The sequence below is a fragment of the Alosa alosa genome, chromosome 6, assembly GCF_017589495.1.
Source record: "Alosa alosa isolate M-15738 ecotype Scorff River chromosome 6, AALO_Geno_1.1, whole genome shotgun sequence".
In the NCBI taxonomy this organism is placed as follows: domain Eukaryota; kingdom Metazoa; phylum Chordata; class Actinopteri; order Clupeiformes; family Clupeidae; genus Alosa; species Alosa alosa.
In genome coordinates this window covers 27,898,127-27,916,166 of record NC_063194.1, presented here as the reverse complement: position 1 = coordinate 27,916,166, position 18,040 = coordinate 27,898,127, and the positions used below count along the sequence as shown (strand labels likewise).

At 42.1% G+C, this 18,040-nt stretch overlaps 1 protein-coding gene across 1 annotated transcript; it reads left to right on the top strand.

Annotated features, from left to right (window-relative positions):
* Nucleotides 1-237: 237 nt before the first annotated feature.
* On the top strand, nt 238-16,848 carry LOC125296403 (inactive all-trans-retinol 13,14-reductase-like). The gene is made up of 11 exons (XM_048246303.1): nt 238-636; nt 6,182-6,364; nt 7,517-7,758; nt 8,171-8,366; nt 11,119-11,316; nt 11,605-11,724; nt 11,891-12,029; nt 12,232-12,341; nt 14,100-14,266; nt 15,016-15,175; nt 16,171-16,848. Exons 1-11 carry the CDS (start codon nt 471-473, stop codon nt 16,317-16,319), a joined length of 1,830 nt encoding a protein of 609 aa, XP_048102260.1. The 5' UTR covers nt 238-470; the 3' UTR covers nt 16,320-16,848.
* Nucleotides 16,849-18,040: the final 1,192 nt, after the last annotated feature.

The following is an 18,040-nucleotide window of genomic DNA, read 5'->3' as shown; positions in this document are numbered from 1 at the left end:
TTTTATTATTCACATCTAACCAAAAAGCCCCTCTGTCCCCCCACCATGACTTCCAATACGTTAAGCCAGTCGGCCGGAAACCACTGTGTCGAGAAGGAATTGGATTCGTGACGTCTCTCCCGCCAATGTGATCGTTACAATTCCCTCAGTGTTGTAAGACGAGCCTTTCATCCGTGTTCGTGGATGGGACATAAAAGGACCCCATGCATATTCTCTCATTCCCTTTCTACTCAACACGTTCACCCGAGCCTCTGGGAAAACGTATGAATTTAGAAAATCAATTCGCAAACTAGTCTACGTCTTGCATACAAACTGCAATTTTCACTTCAAATTCACTCTTTATCGGGGGTGTATCTAGTTAATACATTTAATTAGTCTTACAGCTGCTGTTCATCTGGCCTCACCAAAGACCGGTCTGGAGAAGTGAGCGTGCTGACTCTTACATCACCGATTCCTGCCGCGCGTGGAGAATGTGGTTGTTCTTCTTTGCCGCGTTCACCGCTGTGGTAGCTGTTGGCGCGGCCCTTATCATTTACAGGTTATTCAAAAAGCCCCCCATCTTCACTCAGGAGTGTCTTCGGCCGCCTGCCCCTCTTGTGATGGACCAGAAACAGAGAGACCAGGTGCTGAAGAAAGGTATGACTAGGAGAGCACTGTAGGATGTCTGCTGTTTCTGATTGTGGCATGTAGCCTAATGTGGTATACCCAATTTATAAGCCTAACACCACTACAAAATTGGAGAGGCACTAGGAGCAAAATCTGTAGCCTACCGTAGGGGAGACCGAGGTTGGTTGTCACACTCATCAGATCTCACTTACTAAAGGGTGCTGTTACAAACCATACAGAAATGTTCAGTAGGCTATTGGGGTCACAGTTCATCCACATAGACAGGATATATTTTTGAGATATGTGCTTCCTAGAGGCATTTTTTAGTAAAAGTTGGGAACAGGACTTTTTAACATAATTAAGGTGTGCTGAATCCAACTAGCCCTGTTCCCAAGCTGAATTTTGAGTTTATGACCATCTAATTAGCATAAACAAAATGGTTGCCAAAATGGTGATTTTGGGCACTTTCTTTGGGGGGATGTCATTATACCATGTAAATTAATTCATATTGTTCACAGAAATCTCCCTTGGCCAATAGATCAAGGATACAGGCTGTGAAAAAAAGAAAAACAATCTATATTATGCCTATGTTAATTACCTGAAAAAAACTTTGAAAAATGTAATTGTTAAAATTGTGTAACTGAGCAGGCACACGGTATTTGACGAATGAGACTTATGTTTTTTGAGGGTTTCGGGCTTGAAACCAAAGGGTTGCCGGTTCGATCCCCGACCAGTAGGGAAAAAAGTGCCCTTGAGCAAGGCACCTAACCCCTCACTGCTCCCCGAGCATCACTGTAGCAAGGCATCTCACTGCTCCAGGTAAATATGTGCTTCAATGTGTGACCTGTGTGTTCACTAATTCACGGATGGGATACATGCAGAGACCAAATTTCTTGTATACGCAAGTATACTTGGCCATAAAACCTGATTTACATTACATTTTACATAATTGAAGTGAATTAGGTTGGTAATGTATGTAGTCTTGGAGTACATAGGCCTTTACCCATTTCGGTAACACTTTACGGTAAGGGTACATGAATTATCATAAATTCATGCATGAATTAATTCATGATTTATGTATTACTTCATTCATTAATATCTAATTAATCATCAGGACTTTACTGAGTTCATAGTTTGTCATTTGTGAGTGTGACCTCATACATGAACACATTACTAAAGTATTAGGTACGGTGGGCACATCATTATAAATTATGATGTATTAAGCATGATCATAACTATTTATTTTTCTGCCAAAAATGTGGTCATCGCTCAAATTCTGATTTGAACATAACTTTGGAGTTCTCTAAACACATGCCATTATTCGCTACTTTAGTTGAGGGGCCACAGACATGATGAATGCATGACCAATTGACTTAAAATTCATGTAATCATGATGATCATGCTTAAGAAATCATAAATCATAATGATATACCCATCACACCTAATGCTTTAGTTGATGTGTTGTTCATACATGAGGTCATCATGAATGAGAGTATATGAATTCCTGTCAATTCCTGATGATTCGTAGGATATAAAGGAATGAAGTAATGCATAAATCATGAATTAATTAATGCATGAAATCATGATGATTCATGTACCTTTACCATAAAGTGTTACCCATATTTCTTCATAACCTTTGTGTTAGTAAAATGATTGAATGTCCTGTGAATTAATAGCTAGATGAATAACTTCATAACTAGTGCAAGTTCAAGTTACTTTATTTGTACCCAGAGGTAGATTTTGTTTGCAGTTTAGAATGCTTCAAGAGAATTTGCCAGAACAGGAGCACAGAGGATGCCATCTTTACTGCATTCACTCCGCCTCCTTGACAATAGCAACACCTACGTATGTGAGAATGCTGTTCATTGACTTCAGTTCAGCACCATTATCCCCTCCAAACTGATCACCAAACTCAGTGAACTGGGCATCAATACCTCCCTCTGAAACTAGATTCTGGACTTCCTAACCAACAGACCGCAGTCTGTTAGATTAGATAACATCACCTATTCAACCCTCACCCTGAACACCGGCGTGTGCTGAGCCCTCCTTTACTCCCTCTTCACCTACAACTGCATACCTGTATATGGCTCTAACACCATTGTCAAGTTTGCAGACAACACTACTGTGATTGCTCTCATCAGCAACACTAATGAAACCGCCTGCAGGGAGGAGGTCCAGCACATAACAACTTGGCTCTCAACAACAAGAGGGCCAAAGACCTCATTGTGGACTTCAGGAAGTCAAATAGCACACAAAGCCCCATCCTCATCAACAGGACTGAGGTGGAGCATGTCACCAGATAATCTAAAATAATCTAATCAAATGAAACATGTGACTGCTGCCCATCTTTCCCATTTGGAATCAAGGATATGATGCTAGCTTGTTAGTTAACCGTTGTTCGTGATTAGTTAAGGAACTCTTTGCTAAAGAGGACCGTAAACATAGTCAAGAGTATGGTTCATGAGGTGATAATAAGGCTAATTAGCATAATAGTTTTTTTGCATTTTTATATTTTTCATAGCCTTTACTTTTTATTTATTGCCCACGGGAGATTTCTGAGATGCACAGATGTGAACAATATTAATTTATTTACATGGTATAATGATGCCCGTCTGAAGAAAGTGGCCAAAATCGCCATTTTGGCAGCCATTTTGTTGATGCTAATTAGATGGTCAAAAACTCAAAATTCTGCTTGGGAACAGGGCTAGTTGGATTCAGCACATGTTAAATATGATAAAAAGTCCTGTTGAAATGCCTCTAGAGCCATATACAAGGACTTTTTCTTGAAATAGCACTTGTCTAACAAGGATATTTCAGGAGTAAGAAGAGGCATAACATTGAGATGAGAGGATCTGAATTTTCTTCATATGAATATGTAAATGTGAAGCACTTTGGGGTGTCTCTTCTAGTTTTTTTTTACACAGTGGGTATAGACCCTTTCAACAATAAAAAACAAAAACAATGCTTGAACGTTCTATTTGGGCCCCAATCTACTTCCTCTGCTCTATGATGACATATGGAATGTTAAAAAGGAAGTCTTGTGGGGCCAACTATGATGCTGATAATGGAACTCTCTTGAAAGGGTCCATATAACAAAACCATTCTTAACATAACAAAAGTATGAAGGGAGACCTACCATTTAGATTGGTATTTTCTTAGCTACACTACAACGTGTGTTTGTTATTCTCAACTCAAAAACATCTCAGTTAGGGTTGCTTGTCACACTGCCTAAGGGGTTAGTTGTCACATGTAATATTATGTATTACAATGGTCAAGATGTATTTGATGGTTCACATCTTTTGAACAGAATAAGCTTGAGCTGAGTGAGGTGACTCCATTCCTGCCTGACACTTTAGACTTCTATTGCACATTGAAAGGGAATCTATTAAGGCAGTGGTTCTCAAACTGGGGGGGGGCGGGGGGTGGGGGGGACGACAACACATCGCAGGTGGGGGGAGTGACCGCTCACTCGCAAAATTAAGTAATATTTCTGTGGCACGTGCCATGCCATGGACCTCACCGCAAAATGCAAGGGGAATGATTTTCACAAACAATCGGGAGTATCTGAGTTTTTGACCATCAGTTAGCTTCGAAACGGGCCCCTTGCTTTGGATAGACAATAGCAAATATCATAGGAGTGATTAAAGTCAAAACATCTAGACTGTCTGGAGTAACTCAGCATTAGGCACTTCCGATATGTTTAGTGTTCTAAAGACGTCAAATAGCTTACAAGGGATACAAGGAAGTTTATTGTCACATGCATATAGTTACTGGATGTAAGAAATGCAGTGAAATTATGTCTGGTGTCAGCCTATTTGTGCATTTATGGGGGGTAAAAAGTGCAGTAGAAGAGGGGTTTAGTAGATTAAGTGGCAAGAGCTGCATAAGAAAGGTGGGGGAGGATGGGATTGGGTGGGGGGGCACCAAGAAGGAGCACCCAAGAGCAACAGGGGCAAGGAAAACCTTGGGCAGATCCACGGCTCAAGGGGCTAACCCAACTGCCAGGGGTCTTGGTGTGTGTGTTGGGGGGATGACAAGGGAGATGGGATAGTGTGCTGTGTATGTGGGGAGAGGGCAGTGTGCAATATGTGTGTTGGAGAAGCTTCCTCATGAGACGATGTGCTGTGTATTGGGGAGTGTGCTGTAAGTATGTTGGGGATGTGTGTTGGAGAAGCTTTCTGATGAAATAATGTGCTGTATATGTAGGGGAGAGGGGGGGGGGGGGGGTGTACTGCAAGTATGGTGAAGGGACTTACTATTGCAAGCAGAGGACTGTGTGTATGATGTATGCGAGTGATTACAGTGAAGATGTGTGTGTGTGTGTGGGCGGGAGGGAGTGGAGCAGTGACTGTGTGTGTGTGTGTGTGTAGTGTGTGTGTGGGTAGGTAGGTGGGGGCAGTGTGCTGTAAGTATGTAGAGGATGTGTGTTGGAGAAGACCCTGAAGACAATGTGCTGTGTGTATGTAGGGGGCAGTGTGCAGCAAGTATGTAGAGGAGGCTTACTGTAGCAAGCAGTGTGCTGTATGTATGTATGAGAGGTGATGACAGTGATGATGTAAGTGTGTGTGTTTTTTTTAGCTTGTTATAGCAAAATGATAGCTAAGGAGCCAGAAATTAAGACATGGATAGCCGTAAAAACTGTGCTCTCGTTATACAACACGGCAAAATACTTTTATAACCCTTGAGCCAGCTCCTTTCTATGTGATCTCAATGGCGATACAGCTTTTGTTTACACCTCCAACAACATGGCACTTTACTATTACCGCCCACAAATATCCACAAATGGTCATATGTTTGTGTGAAAGAATAATAAAAAAACATAACAGTTAACAGTGTTAAAAAGTTGACTACATTAAGGAAAACGGCAGTAATAATAATGTCAATGCAATCAACAATCAGTAATGAAAAGAAACAATATACCATATAAATAAACAAACCATAACTCATAAGAACCACTTATTTGCTCAGACACAGGCATACACACATTTTCAAAGAACTTGTCACCCAGGTTATTATGGGTGCACCAGTATGCTATATGAATGTTTATGTCTGCCAAGTAAACAGACCCCTGCATTATTGCAGTATTGAACCTGACCTTTTTGGATTTCTTGCCAATTAGAGTCAGTCATGTGTCATAAAAAGTTTGTGCTTGCCCCAAGGACTATTTCAGCATTGCTAGGCTCAGCTACTAGGTTTGCTTGTCATAACTCATTTCTGTCACACTTTTCTTATGATCCTCATGCTCCTGCTACATCTTCATTTCAAAACCTAATACGGGGAGTTGTAAGGCCTCGGGCCCGTCACATTTTCAGAGGTTAACATAACTGCCACCTTCCACTGTCACCATCCTGCTAATGGATTGTATGTGCCCCAACGCGCCCCTGAGCAAGTTTCTCGGCCCCACTCAATCTAATCGGCTATTCCACGGAGCCCCAAACCAGAGGAGAAGGAAGAAGAGAAGGATTCATTTTTGAAGAGCGTGACTCTGGGGGGAAAAGGAAAGGGAGTATTATTGACCCAAACAGAAAAAGACAGTTCAAAGAGCTCATCTCGGCATCGCATTGTTTCCCAAAAGGTTTCCATAGAGATCGCATTCCGGACCACTTGGATGCAGTTGTCATTGGCAGCGGTATCGGAGGCCTGTCGGCAGCAGCTGTGCTGGCTAAAGCTGGGAAGAGGGTTCTAGTGCTGGAGCAGCATGACCAGGCTGGTGGATGCTGCCACACCTTTGAGAACCAGGGCTTTGAGTTTGATGTGGGTAAGACACTAAATGTGAACATGCGTGTTCGCTCCATTTTCTTGGTCAGCTTAATTGTATTAAAACCCCCAGTGATCCTAGAGACATACTACAGTGCAATCAAATGTTGTTATTCAACAGCCTTAACACCATAATTGCCCTACAGTGCTTTGGCATTTAGTACATATTTCATGCATAGTGACTTGGTCACAGTGTTTAGTTCATGTTCTGTAGAAAACCTAAACCACAGTGATGCTGATCTACATAAAGCAGAACTACAAAGTATGCAACAGAATAAAATATAATCATACAGTTGTGCTCCTAAGTTTACACACCCATGCTAAAGTTGACTAAAAAGAGGAATTAAAAAATAATCTTATGGAAATGTATCTTAATGCCTTAATTAAAAGCATGAGGAAAAATCCAACCTCTAAGGACACCAATTTTCTTTGTGAATGAATAATGTATCGTAAATAAATAAATAAATAAATAAATAAATAAATGTTCTTCCTTAAAATACAGGGGGCATAAGTATACACACCCCTATGTTAAATTCCCATAGAGGCAGGCAAATTTTTATTTTTAAAGGCCAGTTATTTCATGAATCCAGGATAATATGCATCCTGATAAAGTTCCCTTGGCCTATGAAATTAAAATAGCCCTACATCATCACATACCCTTCACCATACCTAGAGATTGGCATAGATTTTTTTCAGTTAGCCTAATAGCTGGTTTGATTTGCATTGAGAGATGATCTTATGGAAAGTACCCCATGCCAATCTCTCATGTCAATCTCTGATCCTTATGGAGATCAATTTCTAAAAGATTATTTTTTTATTCCTCTTTTTAGCCAACCTCAGCATGGGTATGTAAACTTATGAGCACCACTGTATCAAGCACCATACCATCCTTATTTACCAATTCAATATATGATTTCTTATCAATTTACAAATAATGTCATTATATATGGTAGGTGGGGAAAAAGTTATGATGCTTGCGGTTTGAAAGGGTCAGAAAGGTATTATTAGTAATAGTATAGTGACTACATTACCAATCACCTCCTTTAAACAAGATGTAGTATCTGAGAACATCTACTATCAAGCAGAACTCATATTTTATCTTTTGCCCTCTACCCTTGCCTTCTACCCTCTCTCCTGCCCCACCCCACGACAGGCATCCACTACCTGGGGCAGCTGCATGAGAACAGCCTGCTGAGTGTGGTACTGGACCAGATCACTGAGGGCCAGCTGCAGTTCGCCCGTCTGGAGCAGCACTTCGACACGGTGGTCATCGGACAGGGCGAGGGTCGCAGGGAGTACCACGTTGTCTCAGGGAAGACGGAGATGCACGAGTGCCTGAGCAAACAGTTCCCAGAAGACACGATGGCCGTGGACGAGTTTATGAAACTCATGAAGGTATTTCCACTGTGTGTGTGTGTGTCTAATCTGATTTCTCTAGAGGGGCATTAGAAGGCTGGTGTTGGGGTTGTCATGGAGGAGTTGTGCGTCATCGTGTGTAATTGTGGTTATTGTGCTCAGTGACCTTGACTACAAGCACATGCACAGGCAGGTGACAACAGTCAACAATAGAGCAGCACATTACAGCCATACTAAGACATTCCTCTAATTAAATCTAATTAAATGCAGTGCCCTGATCTAATCGATCAGTGATCTGTGTGTGTTGTGCACACTTGAGTTCACAAACCTTTGAGAATTTTACACATATATTTTATTTATTTTTTTGCTTAATTTAAATGGTATACCCACACACACACACACACACACACACACACACACACACACACACACACCCTGCCTCTCTCCCCAGCTGTCGGCCCGTCACACCCCTCTCTTCGCCATGCTGAAACTGCTGCCCCTGTGGCTGACGCGACTGGTCATCCGCTGCGGGCTGCTGGGCCTCCTCTCCCCCGTCTTCGGCCTCTCCTCCACCAGCCACTCTCTGCTCATGTCCAGCCTGACCCACAACAAGGACCTGCACGTCCTCTCAGCATACCTCTTCTATGGTGGGTGGTCAAACAGAAGCTGTTTTCAGACATGACCTCTGGACAATGTCCATGCAATTAGGTCTGGATCTCAAACGGACTCGAGTGTTTAAACATGATCCACCCGTGCGGACGTTGCATGGGTGAGACTTGTTTATACCTGGAGTTAGGGCTGCAACTAATGACTATTTTCATTTCCGGTTAATCTGCCGACTATTTTCTTGATTAATCGATTAGTTGTTGGATCAATAAAATGCCAGAAAATGGTAAAGAAATATTGATCATTGTTTTCCAAAGCCCAAGATTATGTCTTCAAATACCTTGTTTTGTCCACACACCAAAGATATTAGTTCAGTCATAGAGGAGTAAGTACAGCTTAAAATACTCAAGTTTTGAAGCTATTATCAGAATTTTTAAGTATTTTCCTCAAAAACATTACACAAACTGATTAATCGATAATCAAAATAGTTGCCGATTAATTTAATAGTCGACAACTAAGCGATTAGTCATTTAATCATTGCAGCTCTACCTGGATTAATGTTCTGGGTGGTTTAATGAAGGAACGAGCCAGAGTTGACGCACAATATGTCAGGGTAGGATGCACAATATACAGTATCAGTCAGTAATGATGATAAGCAGTGGCATCTGGCCATACAGTATATAGCCTAGGCCTACAGTTAAATCGCTATGCAGTGGTTGTTATCTTGGCTTTCTTTTCACTGTGTTCACGTAGTGGATGTGCATAAAACTTGTAACAAACTCAAATGGTTGTCAACAAATTAACGTCATGGGTACATTAAAACACGCATTCAAGATCTCTATAATGCTTGGCTTTATTTAGAGCACTCTCGTGAGGGTGAGGAAAAGAAAGCGAGTGAGTGAGAGAGAGAGAGAGATAGAGAGAGGGAGAGATATCGTCCAAACGCCGCAGATGCGGCACAAAAAAAAAAGCATCCAGCGATGCGCATTAAACAAAAGTAACGTCAAAAAACTCTGTATCTTCTTTCAGTCCCAAAATTATAGTATTCCATGAGTCCAAGGTTGTCGCAAGACAGTCTTTTAAACTCCAGCGAAAAAAAGGGGAAAAAGGATCAATCTCACCTCCTTGAAAAAACAGCTGTAGAGTCAGATATTCCATGTATCGGGTGTATACGAGCCGGACAATTCATTATTAATTCCATGAAGCGATTAGAGGATATCAGAACGCCATTAGACTTCTACCCCTTCCTTCATTCATTAATTTCCCCCCTAGCTTTCTCCCGTGTCCCGTTTAAACACATAACGTGACTCTCTGTGAGCGCAGCCATAGGGCAAGAACAGGAAAAGTGGGTGCGAGTGAGTGAAAAGGTGAGTGACAGTTCTGGGCCCTATCGTCTGCTAAATGCTTACTTGTCCTGGATCACTGATGCCCATAATCAAGATGGCAAGAGATTTACAAAGGTATAGAAATAGAGATAAAAAGTACCTGGCCAGGTTTTAAACAGTATAAAGAGAGATGACCTACTAAATATTTAGAAACACATCTGATATGTAACAATAAATAAGATCTGTCTTAATAAAATCATATGCCCATTTATGTGGCTGATGCTACAAACTCAGGGAGAACAGTACAATGGTTGTTCACGGGAACTTCCCATCTTTGCAAATTAGTGCAGGTCTGTCATGAACGAGAATTAATGGATGTACTTGATCATGAGGGTCATAAACTTTTAAACTGCCAAGGGGGCACCATCGGTTTCGCACGCAACATTATCAACACGCCCCCTCACCCGTGCTCTAGATGTTTAGTGTGTTCAGATATATGCTCACCCGAGTGACCTCAGGACTTTGTATAAGGGGGCTGGTAGTGTCAGACCCAGGTGATTTCGATACACACACACACACACACACACACACACACATATATACTATACACTACCAAAGTTTGGAGACACTTAGAAATTTCCATTCCACTCCATAATAGACAGAATATCAGCTGAGATCATCTCAGTTAGCCTTTTAAAATATCAGATTAGTAAACAGAATGTGCCTTTGCAACATTGGATGAATGGTTGCTGATAATGGGCAATGTAGATATTGCATTATAGATCAGCCATTTCTTTCTACACAGTCGAGAACCCTTTTGCAATTATGTAAGCACACATAATGTAATCTGAAAACTGCTGCCCTTAAAAAAACAAAAAAACAATGCTAATGATCTCAGCTGGTATTCTGTCTGTAATGGAGTGGAATGGAAATTTCTAAGTGTCTCCAAACATTTGACTGGTTTAATTCCCGGATCATGTCAGGAGTTTAGTGCATGTCTGAGAGGGGATAGAGACAGATGGTACAAGCTGGCATTCAGACTGTGTGTAACTTAGGACATTTAGACTCTGACATTCACTGTAAGTGTGAATGTGTGTTCGTGCGTGCGTGTGCGCCTTCCGACTGTGTGTAACTGTATGGCTGCTGTGTGCTGTGAACTTTCTAGAAGGAGATGGATATCAGATCATAGGTTACTGAGACAGGTTTGTTACACACAGTATGGTTAAGTGTCCTGGGAAAGTTTTGTTTAGCCTGCAGCAGTGATAAGGGTGTGTTAGTATATTCATTTTACTCTCTCAATGGAAATTCTTAATAAAATGGATGGCACAGCATTTTCTCATTTCATACCACAGTATTTGCTGATAAACTATTAGCAATCTTGCAGCTTTTGTCTTTTTTAATTTCTATGTACTCTAATTGGTCTGACCACCATCATATACCTCCATGTCTGTTGCTATGGTGATCACAGGTGTGCCACCAAAAAATTCCAGTTTCCTCATGAATGCACTACTCCTGCATCACTATAAGCGAGGGGCTTACTATCCACAAGGTGGCGCCAGCGAGTTTGCCTTCCACATCACCCCAGTGATCCAGCGAGCTGGAGGATCCGTACTGGTTAGAGCTCCAGTCCAACGCATCCTGGTCAGCCAGGAGGGCTCTGCATATGGTGGGAGAGGCCTTTGGCCACAGTATTCCTTGCATTATCAAATACATGATTCTAAGAACAGATTGTCCATGAGTGATGAAATGAGTTTTCAATGATAGTTAAATGTTCTTCTTACTATATATACTATTATTTTACAAAAGTTGGAATACTTCTTTGCATGTATGATATTGTAAAGGCACTTAATGTTTTTTTGACCTTCAATGCCAGGAATACTTTTATACGTATGTCACGATTAAGTAAGCCGCAGGTTTCTCTCTGTGATGACCTTTGACCTTCGTTGCTCTCCAGGGGTGACCGTACGAAAAGGTGAAGAGGAAGTTGAGGTGTTAGCCCCAGTAATCATCTCAGATGCTGGCATGTTCAACACTTTTCAGAAATTCCTTCCTTCAGACGTGCATGCCAAACCAGGCAAGTGTTTGTTTTTGTTTTCCTTATAGTCAACAATGACCAATAGCATCCATTCTCTCCTATACTAGCAGAATGGCCACTGGAAAGGAGAAAAGTATTAAAGGCCTACATCAACCAGAAAAAAAATATTTCATATTTGTCATCAACCCCATGTTTGGCTGAACAGAAGTGCGGAGGCTGCTGAGCATGGTTCAGCATGGAATGGGCTCCTTTCTGGTGTTTGTTGGGCTGCATGGTGCAAAGGAAGAGCTCGGTATCGTCTCCACTAGTTTCTGGATGTACAAGCACAATGACCTGGACCAGCTGTAAGGAACATACTATTTTATGTCAACATCCATTGATCAATTGTTTACCTTTCAATGTAGTTGGACATTCTTATTTTATTGTGCCTAGAATTTGTTGTTCATTTTACAGATGGTGGAGTATAATACACCAAAAAGTTTGCTTGTCTTGGGCGAAGACAGATGTTTGACTAATGGATTTCTTTGTTGCTCTCATGTTTTCCAGAATGGAGAATTACAGTTCTCTTAGTAGAGAGGAAGTACTGGGAAACATCCCAATGATGTTCATAACTTTCCCATCTGCCAAAGACCCAACGTCCAGCATTCGCCATCCAGGTATGGGATGTTCTGATGTTCTGACATGTAAAACTCATAACAATCAGCTTAAATTGCAACAATGTTTGAGTGGATACAAGTGGATGCATTTTTTAGAATTTTTTTTGCCAAAAATAACCATTCCTTTTAGGTCAACCTTGTCATATTTGGTGAACCAAAACCTGGTCTCAGGACGACAGCAGGACGAACTATAACTGAAGCTTTTGTGCCCCCCGCTTCCCAGTCTTTCCTGGTGTCTCAGTGGAAATAAAAGGATGTTGTCTGTGATCTTCCATTCCCTCTTTATGACGGAAAGCTTTTGTAAATAGCTTTGCTGTGTGTGTGTGTTCATAAACTATATCATAAAGTTGTTAAAAAACCTTATTTTACGAGCGTTACACTGAGGTGGGTTGTAGAAATCTGGGGTATTTCTGTATGTATTCTGATGTGTTCATCTGTGTTACTTTTGTGTTACTTTTGTGTGTAGTAGAGACGTGGAGGGGTGCATGCCTTTGTTTCACTCCCTAGTTCTAATCTTTAGGCGCCTGTGTGGCTGCACATAGGATTTACCATCAACAGGTCAGACTGCCATGTTCATGGCCATAGTGATGGCATGGGCAGAATGAGATATCACCTTGTTATTCTGTTTTCAGGGCTAGTACTTTTCCTATTATTTTTGAGCTATGGCTGGTACCTTCCACGTTGGCATGATTTACGTTGATCGGCACCGGTGTATCAAAGTGACTCTACTTTTGTTGAGATTAGAAGGTCTCATTCAAGGGGAATTACACCAACGTGAAACAGTTTATTAGAGAAACTAAACATTCAGGATTGAGCAAACTTAATGCAGTCCTTTAGCTGTCCTTTTAGTAAGTCTGCCCCGGAAAAAAAAAATCACACACCGACCGGACTCTGTAAATGGGAAAATAAACATAGTGGCTCAGACCAAGTCATAAACATTTCCAGCAATTCAACACCTTGCGTCTGCTGCTCGGAAGAGAGTGATGTGATTTAATTGGCTCTTTATTCAAATCAACAACCTTTCACTAGGCTGGCAGACTCTGCATTCAAATCCGTTGCTGGAGCATTGATCAGAGTTGTCCTTGTCACTCCGCAGTCACCCTCCCTGGGCACCTGAGGGAAACCTTTCCTCCATTAACTCCCATGCTAAAGCTGTCTCCACAAGCCAAGCCTTCAGCTTCAGGATGTCCATAATGTTGGAACCCTCGCTCTTAAGGGGGCAGAGGGTATCGTAATCTGGTTCTGTCTATGTGTGTTTGGGTTCAGTCAACTTATCTGAAAAACGAATGGTCCGATTCACTTCAGATTTTCATACAAGGGAGAGTGTCACATGTAACTTATATAGCTTAATATCTCATGGCTGAGTTGTGGTGATTGGTGACATGATGCCTGACAGGATTGTCTAGTTCTGAATCCGAGTCTGGATGTGGGATGCTGAAATGTTGTCATTGTCTTTAAAAATTACGAGATTGGTCTGCTGGAAGCCTTCTGGTGCACCTCGTTGAGTATGTCACATTAGAGTCATATGCTTTTCTCTCCCACCCCACCCTCCCTCCCTCCCTCCCTCTCTTTCTTTCTTTCTTTCTTTCTTTCTTTCTTTCTTTCTTTCTCCCTCTCCCTCCCTCTCCCTCCCCCTCTCTCTCCCTCTCTCTCTCTCTCTCTCTCTCTCTCTCTCTCTCTCTCTCTCTCTCTCTCTCTCTCTCTCTCTCTCTCTTTCTCTTTCTTTCTGCCCCCCCCTCTCCCTCTCCATTCTGAAAGGGAAGTCCTGTATGACACTGCTGACCATGGCCAAGTATGAGTGGTTTGAGGAGTGGGAGGACACCAAGCTGGGCCGGAGAGGCTTGGACTACGAGGACTTTAAAACGTGCATGGCCAAGGAGCTGCTGAAGTGGGCTCTTCAGATGTTCCCCCAGCTCAGGGACAAGGTATTTCTTTTTTATGCTCAGGGACAAGGTATTTCCCCCAGCTCAGGGACAAGGTATTTCCCCCAGCTCAGGGACAAGGTATTTCTTTCCTTTTTTTCTTTTCTTTCCATCACAAGTCGTGCTACAACTACAGCCAGGTCTTCATTTGACCCCCCCCCCCCACCCCCACCCTGTGAGCCAGAACACAGATAATATCCACTTGCTCTACCACTAGCATAGGTAGAATGTAACAGTAACAACAAACCAAACTAAATACAGTTCCGTAGCCTCCCTACTGTACAATGTAGTGTACAGTACAATTACAGGGGGCGGTTGGCTTCTCAGTGAAAGGCATGTAATTATGGTCAGAGGCACAGCGGATCATTTAGAATAGATGCTCTTAGCACTGCAAAGGCACAGAGCTATAGCGCTCGTTGTGTGCCTGGGAGATCCAGTAATTAAGGCATCAGGTGTGCTGGGTAGGAAGTGTCACATTTCATAATTGCAGACTGTAACAGCGATGTAATTAACTTGTCATTTGATGAATCAATATGTGTGAGAGTCTAACGGAATTGAGTTGTGTTTACCTTCCACTGAGCAGAGCTGTGAGACATTACCCACTGAGAGGAGAGATATCGTATTCATCCCAGGGGAAATTTAGGAACAGCAATTTTAAAATGGGTCCTGCTTACCTGTAGATGTGGCTACCCTTGTTTTGTTTTGCTGTGCTCTTCCTCCATCATGACGTGCTGTGTGTTTCCCTTACTGAGGTGGTGTTCATGGACGCTGCTACCCCACTGACCAACGTCCACTACCTGGGAGCCCCGCGCGGAGAGATGTACGGAGCGGAACACAATCTCGGCCGCTTCAGCCCTGAGGTCGTGGCCAGCATACGAGCCCAGACGCCGGTCAGAGGGCTCTTCTTAACAGGTGAGACCCACCACCAAACATCAAATGAGTGACAATAGGGCACGGACACGTATCTAATCATTTCGAGTCAAGTTATTTCATCCATACAATGGAATCACAGTGCTTACTTCCACATCCTTTTTACAATAGCAAAATTACATTGGTCGTTACAGTATAATATATATATATATATATATATATATATATATATATATATATATATATATATATATATATATATATATATATCTCAAGATGTACGTCTAACTGCAAAGGGTCATCATAATGTCATTTTTTGGTCTGCATTGCAGTCATAATAGTAACAGACCAGTGTGTCTATGTGGTAGGCTACAGTAGGCTGCTGGAGTGGCTTTGATCTGTACAAATGAACAGATAAGTCTCCAAAGGGAGATAGATAGGGCTTTATCTCTCTCTCTCTCTCTCTCACTGAGGATTCCACTTTGTAAAGGAAGATATGTCGTCAGATAACCAGCTCACAGTGAGACGACTGTGTGGCTTGGACAGCACAAAGTCAGAGACTTCTTCAACTTCAACTGACCTTTTCCTATTACACTCATCCCCAGTAGGGGGAAAGAGGATATTATAATCAGGGGTGTCTGTCCATTTCTTTCTCTCTCTCTCTCTCTCTGTGTGTGTGTCCGTGTCCGTGCCCGCACTCACATAACATCAAAAGGATGCAGATGCTGGAATTCAGCTCCTCTGTGGTTAATATTGCATCAGCGATGAGCGTCTGCAGTCGCCTGACGGCTCTTTGCTATAATCTGTTCTAAACGCGTCATGGAAGGACTGTTCAAGCTGTTCTGTATTTATTTATTTGTTTATCTGTGGCGTTGTGGTGCCCTGCAGGTCAGGGTGGGCTGTTACAGGTCATGAAAGGACTCTCCCAAGCTGGGTTTTTATATGTATTTGTGGTGTTGTGTGGCCCTTTAGGTCATCACGAAAGCACTCTCCAAACTGTTTTTTGTATTTGTCTGTGGTGTTGTGGTGCCCTGCAGGCCAGGATGTGTTCTGTAACGGGATGGCCGGCGCGCTGCACGGCGGCCTCATGTGTGCCTCGGCTGTTCTGGACCGCATCCTCTACATCGACCTGCTGATGCTGAAGAAAAAGCTGAAGAAGCAGCGAGCCCTGAAGAGGAGGACATAGAGCTTAGCCTTTACACACCCATTTCTAACATGGCAGGAGCCTGACCAGGGCTGACTGGATCGGCTAGTTTTTCCCCTGAAAAAAGAAAACCTTCTCCATTAATGGCTACTCGTCAGCCTGTCTTGCTCTCCATTTAAGGTCCAGTTTGGGATTTGTGTCGTTTAAATGGTATGAAATCAATGGATATTAAATAACCACACTTTCACAAGCACACCTTCAACTTCCTCCTCAGTATTTTAGAACATGCCATGGAGTGAAATGAATTACACCATTACATTAACATTTACATTCCTTCATTCAGTTAGCAGACACTTTTATGCAAAGTGACTTACAGCAAGAGAATACCATTCAAGCTATCGTAAAAAGCATCAATTTCCACCCTTTCTTTTGAAAATTCTAAAACAAAGATGTTTTTAAATATTGCAAAATAACACTTGATAAAATAACCCTACATTTTTCATTAGCTATAGGTGTTTAGATTTAAACAAAATCTGGTTTGGTTCTTAACGGGAGCATTTACTGCCTTAAAAATCCGATTTTGTTTACAGTGCTCAGAGTTTGGTGCTGGGCTGGTGGGTGGCCTATTTTCGCCCACTCACTCGGCACATAAGTGGTTAGACCGAGAATTCTTGTTGCGAAATCAAAATTCCACTGTAGCTCCAAGCGGATTTGTACACACAGTCTTACAACACTGTATACAGCTCTTTGAGACACGGTAAAATGTAATTTTTGGTACATAGCTAATAATTTAGATACTTATGGGGTGGGTGCTTGTGTTTCTTTAGGAATCAGCCGTCTTGGTTTGTATAGAAATGAATATTAAGTGACGTACACGTAAATGGGTGGAAATAGGGCACAGGCACAAATAGGTGACCACTCTCACTCACACACACACACACCATTACAATACCTCCCACACACACACACCATACCCACAAAGCCTATTACTCCTCTCCACATACACACACCATTCCCCCCAACCAAACACACAACACACCACCACCCAGCCCCCCCCACCCCCCCACACACACACACACACACACACACACATAGGTACACCCTCCCCCCCCCCCCACAACACACACACACACACACCATTTCATCATCACCTTTTCGTAAAGTAACCAAATTCCTGCATATTAATGGGTCACAATTATTTGATTCAGTTGTGTTCCTGAAGTTTTCCCATGTGCCAAGGCCAGACACATGTAGCCTACAAACATGAAGTGACCTGTAACAGATGAACAAACTATGCACACAGGAATGTTGTGTTTCTAATACCTTTCTAATATGAAGAAAGTCAGATTACAACATAACTGTCATATCAGTGCCCAGTTATCAGTACTTACTGGACATGGGTGTGTTTTATAAGCCGTTTCCACTCGGCTCTCTTTTCCATTGCATTTCATATTTTATTGTTCCATGTTCCAGTGCATTCCATATTCCATTCTGTTCCATATTTTTTACAGTCTATGGTTCCATTGCAGAGTTTTCCTTAGGTGTGACATCATCTGTGGTGTCTACTAGGTTTATTACATACTAAAGTATGAATCCTAGTAGTTGTCTGAACGCTTTATCATTGCCGAGTCATGCTGGTTTGGATGGTTGCATTTCAGAGTTTTTTTTTTTTTTTTAAATCTACTGTACACTATCTGTATCTTTTCTCAATGAATGGAAAGTGGTCAATATCTTTACCAAACAAATAGATTGGGCAGTTTTTA

What these genes read in the sequence shown, in the direction of transcription:
- LOC125296403 (XM_048246303.1), top strand. Translation starts at nt 471, where the DNA reads ATGTGGTTGTTCTTCTTTGCCGCGTTCACCGCTGTGGTAGCTGTTGGC. An exon ending in CTCAGCATACCTCTTCTATG is followed by an intron (nt 8,367 to 11,118) that starts GTGGGTGGTCAA and finishes TGGTGATCACAG; the next exon opens with GTGTGCCACCAAAAAATTCC. An exon ending in GTCCAGCATTCGCCATCCAG is followed by an intron (nt 12,342 to 14,099) that starts GTATGGGATGTT and finishes CCATTCTGAAAG; the next exon opens with GGAAGTCCTGTATGACACTG.